This window comes from Zingiber officinale, chromosome 2A (genome assembly GCF_018446385.1).
Source record: "Zingiber officinale cultivar Zhangliang chromosome 2A, Zo_v1.1, whole genome shotgun sequence".
Classification (NCBI taxonomy): domain Eukaryota; kingdom Viridiplantae; phylum Streptophyta; class Magnoliopsida; order Zingiberales; family Zingiberaceae; genus Zingiber; species Zingiber officinale.
The window spans coordinates 151,375,279-151,384,329 of NC_055988.1; the positions used below are offsets into that span (position 1 = coordinate 151,375,279).

Genomic DNA, 9,051 nt, shown 5'->3' on the forward strand with positions numbered 1-9,051 from the left:
AAAAAAGGAGGGGTTTTTTTTTTTAACAAAAATTGATATTTGGGGTTCTTTTAATTTTTTTCCTTAATAATGAAATACTTTTGAAAATTGAGATTTTGTATTGTAATCCTGTAAACTACTTTTTCGTACTCGGAGGCTCAGGCACAGCCACGCAGGTCGCGTGATCGCAGTTAAATACAGTCCATCTTTTCGTCCCATTCTCCACCAACAAACCCATCCACTCCACAGGACCCCGATGTGGGGCCCACTCCAAATCATATCATTTGAGTGAGTAAGAGATCCCCACGGGCGGGATCAGCCGGTTATGACATGGATTCTTGCAACATAGGTCGAGAGGTCGAGGGTCTGCGGCAGCAAATGCGATAACATCAATATCTGTCCGTGCTAAACACCTGAGACCACCATGTCATAGCCGGGCCCGTATTCACCGTGATTTACTCCCTCTCATACTTGTGGGGCCGGGGTGAGGGGACCGCTGGGTTGGCGGTTCCAACCTTTTTGCAACATTTGAGTGAGTAAGAGATTCTTTCGGGTGCGAAGCTGCTGCGTGAGTCTGCTTAAATCGAGCACGCCCACACGCATCGAGTGGACGCCGTGTCGGACTCCCATGGCCGACCGCGGACGCCGTGTCGGACTTCCACGCTTGGTGCTTCCCTCGATGGAGACGCACGGAAGAGTAAAGTATCCCGAGTGATTCGTTCTTGTCGTAGCTTGTTCTTCCAATCCCTGTAACCTGCAGAGGTAGCAAAGGTTTCGTCTTGCTCCGCCGCCGCCGCCGCCGCCTCCTCCTCTGGTGTAGTCGTTGGTGGACGCTATTGCGCCTTTCCCGCCTGGAAAGGCAGCGAAGTCTTCAACCTTTGGCCGTGAGAAAGTCTCGAGCGATTTTGGGTCTTTCTGACGGAGGAGCTCCTCATTCTTTCTCATGGCGGCCGGTGGTAGCTTCGATCAGTGGCAGAAAGATGCATTTTTTACCGCGGCGGAGGAGGTGCAGGAATCGGCCGATACGTATGCTGCTGATTTCTTCTTGTTTACGTGAAAAAAAAACTGAATTTTTGACGTTTATTTTGCAATAGGGGAATTTTCTAGGGTTCACTGTTGTTTTCTCTTCTTCACAGTTTTTTTACTTCTGAACCATAATTCTCTTTATCTCCTCTTCTATTGCTTCAATGTGTCCATTCTCTTTACTCGTTTCAGACTGGAATCCTTCTATAGAATGTGGATGAGGAACCACAAAGTTAGGTTTGATTCGGAAGCATCAGATGAGTTGCAAAGGGAACTCCAAACTGCTCTGGGAACTGCAAAGTGGCAGGTTCTGTTCACCCACTGATCACTTTTTGATGTTGAAATGATGAAACTTAATTCTTGTTTCGTTCCATTTTTTTTGTTTTGTTTTTTGTTGGTTTTCATATGAACATCGATTTAGTTCAGTAATGGCTTCTTGCCCTGATGCAGCTGGAGGACTTTGAAAAAGCTGTCCAAATGAACCACAGAAGTCTTTCTTCCGAGGATACTGCAGTCATTAGGCACAAGCAATTTCTTTCTGTAATTGGGAACCAAATTATGCGAATCGAGAAAGGGTTGAATGGTTCATTGATTGAAGAAGGGAAGCAACCCCTACGTTGGGTTCAATTAGATAAACAAGAACGAGACGACCTCGCGGATTTTCTTTCTGGGGTGCCAAGTGATCGACGACAAGCAAAACATGTCGATCGTTATTGTTATGATTCCCCTTGGAGCTATGACAGTGAGTGTATGTTGAATAAGAGAGATGCATTTGAAGTTGTGAACAAAGAATCATATGAAAGGAAAGCCACAGAGGTAGAACAATCTCGTGGGCAAATGAATCCTTTAAGTTCATCAGAAGCTGGTGATTGGAAAATTGTTATTGCCGACGAAGAAACAGAAAATAGACCGGTTGAAACTAGATCAGAGGGGCTCACTCATATATCTGACAAGATTTGGAAATTTAAGAATCGGAGGCATGGCTTATCGTATTACTTAAAAGGAGTAACTCGGTTCATTCAGGTACATCTTTGTATATTCACACAATGGAAATAGGAACTGACAAATTATCATACATTTTTATGTTTCATTCACCATCTTAGATGATATGTTGCCTGTAATTTAGTGTCTGTTTGATGAGGTACATTCCTTGTGTATTTATATGGCTTTTAATCGAATACAATCTCGTTTACGACAATTCAAGCCTCAGTTACTAATCAATTTTGTAGACAAAAGCTTAGATTAGTTATTTCAGTATCTATAAGATGTTTAATGGCTTCCTAGTTAGGTTTTCGCAAAGCTGAAACTGATTCAGTGTTATTGTTGATGTGTTTCATCAGCGAGTTAATGGAATGAATGCAAGGATCAGAAATTGTTCAAATGTTTCCACTTCACAACATCTTATCGGGAAAGTTGGTGCATTCCGAAGACGTACAGACGGAACACGACAACAAATGCATCTTCTCCGATATCTATGGATGACTTGTTTACTTCTCTTGAGCATTGTTTTAGTCAGTAAGTTTAATATCGGGACTGCAACAAATGGTGAATGCCTCTTGTTAATGTACACAATGCATTAGTAGCTGATTTTGTTTACATGCTTTGCAGTACCATTCGTGCTCTATTCAGCATGAAGATCTACGCATTCTGTTGTTGAAATAGCAGGTGAGCATCGATAACTCAGAGTGCAGATTCGATAATTGAGTGATGCTGATCTGATCAAACTGTCTTTTGGTTAAGACCTTCATAAAAATGCATAGAAACTGTTCTCATAGAATGTTTTAAGGGGTTTTTTTTTTCCAATATATTATTCTTGATGATGTTTGTTTTTCTTTCTTTGTAGGTTGTTGTATCAACATCCAGAGCATAGGAAATCAAGGGTATTCCTTAACTAATGGAGCAGAAGAACTAGTTTCTTTGTTTTTCTTGTTCCCCTATTGAATCCAAGTAGCCATGAAGGATTTTGATTGGATGATTATTAATAATTTGTAGCAAGCTAAAACAAATTTCATCAGTGCGAATCGACAATTAAGAGTAATCATATTTAGTGAAAACGGCATATTCCTTGTGTTTTTACTCTTTGAGGAGATCTGTGTAGGATCGAAGTCTTGATCGTTTTAAATTTTATTTTTCGTTTTTGTAAAACCGAGACAAAGAATGAGTTGATTTTACTTAATTCGTAGTCCAATAACTATTAGTCTAAGATCCGTAATCTAATTCTTGATCACTTCTAATGAACAATATAATATATTTTTTTTGAAAAATTATATTCATACAAATAAAATAAGATGATAGTAACAATGCCACATCTCCTTTAAATGAATGTAAGTAAATAAAAGCTTATATCCACAATAATATTGTAGAAGTAGAAGAAATAGCTGCAGTTGTTGGAGAGTCTTTCAGTGTCGTAGAAACAGTTCTTGCACAGTTGGAGAAGGAGAGATCAAAATGAAGCACAAACGAAATTGATAATCAATTCGGACCTCGAGATCTTCTTTGATAGATGTCGTTTGATCAATTGAAAACTCTTTTCATCGGCAAAATTTTCTATCCGTCGACTGAACTCTACGTCCTTGTTTGCTATGATCCGATTTGTCTGATCCCGTAAATCTTGTTGTTTATCGACTGATCCATTTTATTTGTCGATAGAACCCTGAGTATTCCTTTCCTGGCCAATCCGTCATGATCGTTTGTCATTTCTTTTTATGGTTTGGTCAATTGATCACTTTGAATCGTCGATGAACGAACTATTTATCATATTTGCAAAACTTTAATATGATCTCTGTCACGTTGACCAGATATGTTGATTGATCACTTTTATCCATCGATGGAACAAATTGTTTACCATATTTGCTGAACTTCGATATGATCTTTGCCATACTAGTTGAATCAGTCGACTGAACACCTCATTCATTAAATTGAACTCTTGGTCAACCCAAAACTTTGTTTATCTGCAAAGCAAAGTTAACACAAACAAAATACTAATAGTAGTCCTGCAAAACATAGTTAGACAGTAAATAATATAGATGTATGAATATGGCATGACTATCTTGATCTTTAACTTAGAAATCTCCGTTGATTTTTTTTTAGTTAGATCAACACTTAAGGTTTGTGCTAATTAAAACACAACCTCACCACTCAACTCCAGGAGTTTACCTCAATTTACCTGCCAAATATCCAGCTCTTCAAATTTGTTTGGACTTTCTTTGGTCCCGATTATTGTTTGATTAACCTGATCGACTAAGATTTTTTTGTAAGACTAAGAGCACAATAGATATAAAATAGTAAAGTAAAACAGTGTTAGCAGCATTCAAGATTCGTTGGTTCGATCTACTATACAAGGTTGATTGAAAACCTTTCAATTACACTTGCTTGAAGTTTACTTCTCCAAGACTTCCCTTTACCTAGGGTTAACTCGTTTAGAATTTTCCTCTTGCGAAACATCTGTTCGTCTTGACCTACTTAGACTTACTAGTCACTTTGTAGACTACTCACATTTACCTAACATCTAGTTATAACTTCTCACATACCTAACTTCCATCTAAGACTTTTTCTTGCCTAATCACGGTTAAGACTTTTCCTTACTTAACTGCATTTAGGATTTTCACTTACCTAATCTCTAGTTATGACTAATTATTGGTAAACTTTTGACCTTTGTTAATTTCCATTAAATATATTGTTAAATAAATATCAAAACTCTAAAGTTGATTATATGAATAATATGTGCTTTGAATAATAACTTATGTTTTATGATAAGCGTTTGATTTTTTTACCATTTTTTTTACCAAAAAGGTATCTCACCCATGTATAATTACCTAATTACATTCCAATACATATTAGTAGTTTATTCATATTATTATCTCTTTTTTATTTTTCTCCTGTCTAAATTGACACGTTGTAATCGCTACTAATTAGCTGCTACAATATAGAAAAAAAATTTAATGCTTAAATTGTTTGGAGTTTTTGAAAAGATTTAAATGATATTTTTTGAGTCTGAAATTGGATCGTTACGAGTTCCACCCCATAACCAAGTGTAGTTTTAACGAGTTTCAATTTAATATATTATGTCGCATAGTTTAAGTTGAGTCAAAAGTTATGATCTCTCAAATTTTAGAGTTTAACATTCATGTTGTAGCCGCTACGAAATTGATGCTACTACAATTGTACAAATTGAAACTTGTTCAGATATCCTTAACTTATTATGAGGTAGAATCTATAACGATCAAGTTTTAGACTAGAAAATACATCATTTAAATCTTTATCAGAGCCTCCGATAATTTTAATCTTTTTTTTTTCATATTATAACAGCTATTAAATTGTATTTACTACAAATGTATATAGTAGGTACTGGTTCGTAGATACTATAACACATCGATTTTGATGGAAAAAATAAGAAAAAAATAATAATACGAATAAGTTACTAGTATACAGTGGCAAAATCGTTAGTAGTTACTAATTTTTTAAAAAATTTTATTTTTATTTTTGTTTTGAGATGTTGGCGCACGTAGACGGTAGGATCGAATTAACCGTCGGATTTCGAGTATGATACCCGAGATTAGCGGGCGCCACCCGTCGCTATATCTTCCCTTCTTCTCCCTGTCTCGTCCATGTCTTCTCTCTCCCGAAGCTACCACGAGGAGTAGTTGACTTGAGCCTGGAGAGCGGCTGCTGCGGCAGGGAGAGAGCGAAGTAGACCTATCGCATGCCATTTGCATGGATCACAAGGTGAATCACGCCTCGTATTCTCTCCCAATGCCGCTGTCGCCCTCCTCCGATGCCCTAATTGACCGCGGGGAAAGCAGATCTACGAGTCAAATCTAGGGCGCTCGAGATCCTCCTCTCGGTCGACCAACTGAGGCTGAAGAATGGCGCTGCTTGCGATGGCTGCCGGTGTCCTCCATCCGAGCCTGGGCCTGAAGCTGGGACAGGGAGGTGGGAGCCACTCACTTCGTCGCTTCCGATCTGGGATCTCCAGCTCCTCAAAGATCAGGTTTTGATCCTTTCCGGCTTTTGTCTCTACTTTTTTTCTGGCTATCTCCGTCCTTGTAGATTTAGGCTAAAAGGATTTTTTTGCTGTGAGATGTTTTGGTTTCTAATCCATTAATGCTTGTCAGGAGTTGCAATTGTGCAGGCTTCTAAATATCTCTCTTGTTCTTAGATTTGGGTAAAAGTTGTTTTATGGATATGAGATCGTTGCTTTCTTGTTCATAAATACATTAGAACATGCAGATCGAGACATCTGGTTAATCTAGGACATTTTTGCGGATCAATCTGTAAAATATTACTGATTTGTGATGGTTCTATATACCATGGAATGATTTTCCTTGACCCCATCGTTGTCGAATTGGAGCATATCCATTTAAGTCTACGAAAAGATGAAACCAAAGGCGAAAGATTTAAACTTGTTTAATGAATGCGTGCTCTTTACTCGAGTGACTTATTTTCTGCTGATGTTGTATTGTGGGATATTGTCAGATGTCCATCCCTGCACACTCCTATATCCGCATACCCAACTGCTGTTGAGGTATTCAGCCATCTGTTTGGTGCGTTTACCTGGAAATGGATTCTGTTTTTAATCCATTGTTTCCTTTGTGCTAGAATGGGAGTTCCAAAGCGACTGATAAAATTCCTACACCCAAAGTGACAATTGATCAAGACTCAAATCCAGATGCAACCGTCGTTGAGATAGCCTTTGGCGATCGCCTTGGTGCTCTACTTGATACTGTATACTTGAAATCCCTTCCCTTCCTCGTCTCCTGTGTATTTCTTTTTTGTTAAATGCATCTGTTTTTAATTCTTACTCCTGTTTATATTTATATCCTTGGTAGATGAATTCTCTGAGGAACCTAGGGCTCCATGTTGTGAAGGCTAATGAATACTCGGACTCTACTGGGAAGCACCATAGATTCATGATAACTAACAGGTGAGCTCTCTCTTTTTTGTCTGTATTTGCTTATTTCACCCTTCTGTTATTCTCTAACCACAGCATTCTTGTTCACTGCTGCAGCTTCATGGATAAAGCTCTACTGTTGTTTGTCACTTTGTCGACAATAGTTTTGCTATTTGCCTTTTGTGTATCGAAACATGCTATACCGTAGTTAATGGAACTTTTCATAGGTCTACTGGCCGTAAGATTGATGACCCAGAGTTGTTGGAAACAATTCGGCTGACAATTATCACCAATATGCTCCAATATCACCCGGTAATTCTGATAATTATAATCAATCACACTATGGGTTTTTTTTTTCATGTGTTTGAGTTATTTTAATGGAATTTATTAGTTCCCTACAGGAGTCTAGCAGTAAACTGGCCATGGGAGCAACTTTTGGAGTGGAGCCACCTGAGCAGAACGTATGTGGCTCCTGTTTTATATCTGTGAAGGATTACTTGAATCTTTGGATATTTGGAAGTTAGAACCTTCTATTCATTTCAACGTTAGAAAGATAGGTAAATTATTTTTTTGCAAAAACACAATCTGAGCGTGCCAGAGGAGCCATACTTCCCTTACAATTTTATGTTTTCAGTGTACTTTCTCGTGACCAAACAACAAATGGAAGTCGTGTCTGTAATTTGTGACCTTCTGTCTTTAAGGTTTGGATTACAAAATGCCCCATAAGATGCATCTATGTTTAGCAAAAAAAGAAACTACTTTTCCAATATTGCACACATTGAGTTAACCAGGCGGGCCTTTGTTATTGGAAGATGTTTCACTCTTTTGTCAAATTCGTGTTCCCTATTGTCTCTGTGTGTGTTTTTCTGATATTTCATCATTCTGTTTTGCCATCTAAATCAGGTTTATACTGGTTGGCCGTCGGGCTTCTGATGTTTCATTTTGTATTCTCTTACACCATTCAACAACTCGACAAGTGCAGTGCTTCACGAATGCATGAACTTCAGGTTCTCATCTTCATTTGTGTTTCAGGTTGATGTGGACATTGCAACCCATATAGATATTTATGACGATGGACCTGACAAAAGGTATGAATAATTCTAACAACCTAATCTTTCGCTGTCATATTTATCAATGAATGTCTCTTTTCTTTTGGCATATGTAGTGTGCATACTCGGTCTTTTAATAGTTAAAATTATATGTGCTCTGAAACAAAAGTAAATGTTGCGACAACTCCCATTAAATGGATGATCTTGCTACTTATCCACATTCACATACTTCTCCTCAGCTTACTTGTGGTAGAGACAGCAGACCGGCCCGGTTTGCTGGTTGATCTTGTCAGGATCATCAATGACATAAATATCACAGTCCAGTCTGGAGAGTTCGACACCGAAGTAAAATAATTGGCTCTGTCAAGTTCTTTATACATACCCATCAATCGAGTTAGTAAACCCTTTCTCCTTGCAGGGATTGTTTGCCAAAGCAAAGTTCCATGTCAGTTACAGGAACAAAGCCATCATCAAGTCCCTGCAACAGGTATGGTTTATCTACAAGAATTCTAATTCCACAATGTTATCTCCTCAACGATCTTTAAAAAGTGCGTGTGACCTTGTAGGTTCTCTTTAATAGCTTGAGCTATTTCTTGAGGAGGCCAACGACCGAGGACGCGAGCTTTTAGTCACTCCCTGGGCAGCTTTGTCATGGTAGAAATAAGAGAATGACTCCCAACATTTTACATACTGGAAAAACCAAATTATGTTGTAATACATTACCTTTGATTCTAAATTGACGCTGCATTCATGTTTCTTTTTCTCAACCTGACTTCGTTGCATGAAGATGTTGACTGCATTTAAGTTTTTATATCATGTTGATCATAATAAATTTTCAATTATACAAATAAGTTTATTGTAATTCACATATCGAAACCTGAAAAAGGTTTCCTGTAATCTAACACAACTAATAAGCTTGCTGGTTTATATTTGTCTATTGAAAATCCTATTAACTTATTGCACTTATAATTTAGTTAAGGTATTAATTTAATAGATAACTTTCCTCCTAATTCGCCTGTTGAATAAATCTAAAATATAATTTATGTATATTCAAAAATTGATTTTTTTATTGCTATAATTAAGTATTTCATCACTGCCTAGAAAACACCT

The 9,051-nt window shown here is 37.8% G+C and overlaps 2 protein-coding genes across 5 annotated transcripts; both read left to right on the plus strand.

Moving 5' to 3' along the window:
- Positions 1 to 567: 567 nt before the first annotated feature.
- On the plus strand, positions 568 to 3,061 carry LOC122042715. 2 transcript variants are annotated; one of them, XM_042603000.1, is made up of 6 exons: positions 568 to 985; positions 1,195 to 1,309; positions 1,453 to 2,025; positions 2,343 to 2,517; positions 2,611 to 2,667; positions 2,846 to 3,061. In XM_042603000.1, exons 1-5 carry the CDS (start codon positions 960 to 962, stop codon positions 2,634 to 2,636), a joined length of 915 nt encoding a protein of 304 aa, XP_042458934.1. In that variant the 5' UTR covers positions 568 to 959; the 3' UTR covers positions 2,637 to 2,667; positions 2,846 to 3,061. The 2 variants fall into 2 exon arrangements, with proteins under 2 accessions (XP_042458934.1, XP_042458932.1); XM_042602998.1 differs by having other exon boundaries at positions 572 to 1,005.
- A 2,538-nt stretch (positions 3,062 to 5,599) lies between these two features.
- LOC122042717 (ACT domain-containing protein DS12, chloroplastic-like) lies at positions 5,600 to 8,708 on the plus strand. 3 transcript variants are annotated; one of them, XM_042603001.1, is made up of 11 exons: positions 5,600 to 5,992; positions 6,478 to 6,526; positions 6,601 to 6,726; positions 6,831 to 6,925; positions 7,010 to 7,033; positions 7,120 to 7,204; positions 7,294 to 7,353; positions 7,925 to 7,980; positions 8,181 to 8,286; positions 8,360 to 8,428; positions 8,508 to 8,708. In XM_042603001.1, the coding sequence occupies exons 1-11, from the start codon at positions 5,868 to 5,870 to the stop codon at positions 8,568 to 8,570; spliced, it is 858 nt and encodes a 285-aa protein (XP_042458935.1). In that variant the 5' UTR covers positions 5,600 to 5,867; the 3' UTR covers positions 8,571 to 8,708. The 3 variants fall into 3 exon arrangements, with proteins under 3 accessions (XP_042458935.1, XP_042458936.1, XP_042458937.1); XM_042603002.1 differs by lacking the exon at positions 7,010 to 7,033; XM_042603003.1 differs by lacking the exon at positions 6,478 to 6,526 and having other exon boundaries at positions 5,861 to 5,992.
- Positions 8,709 to 9,051: the final 343 nt, after the last annotated feature.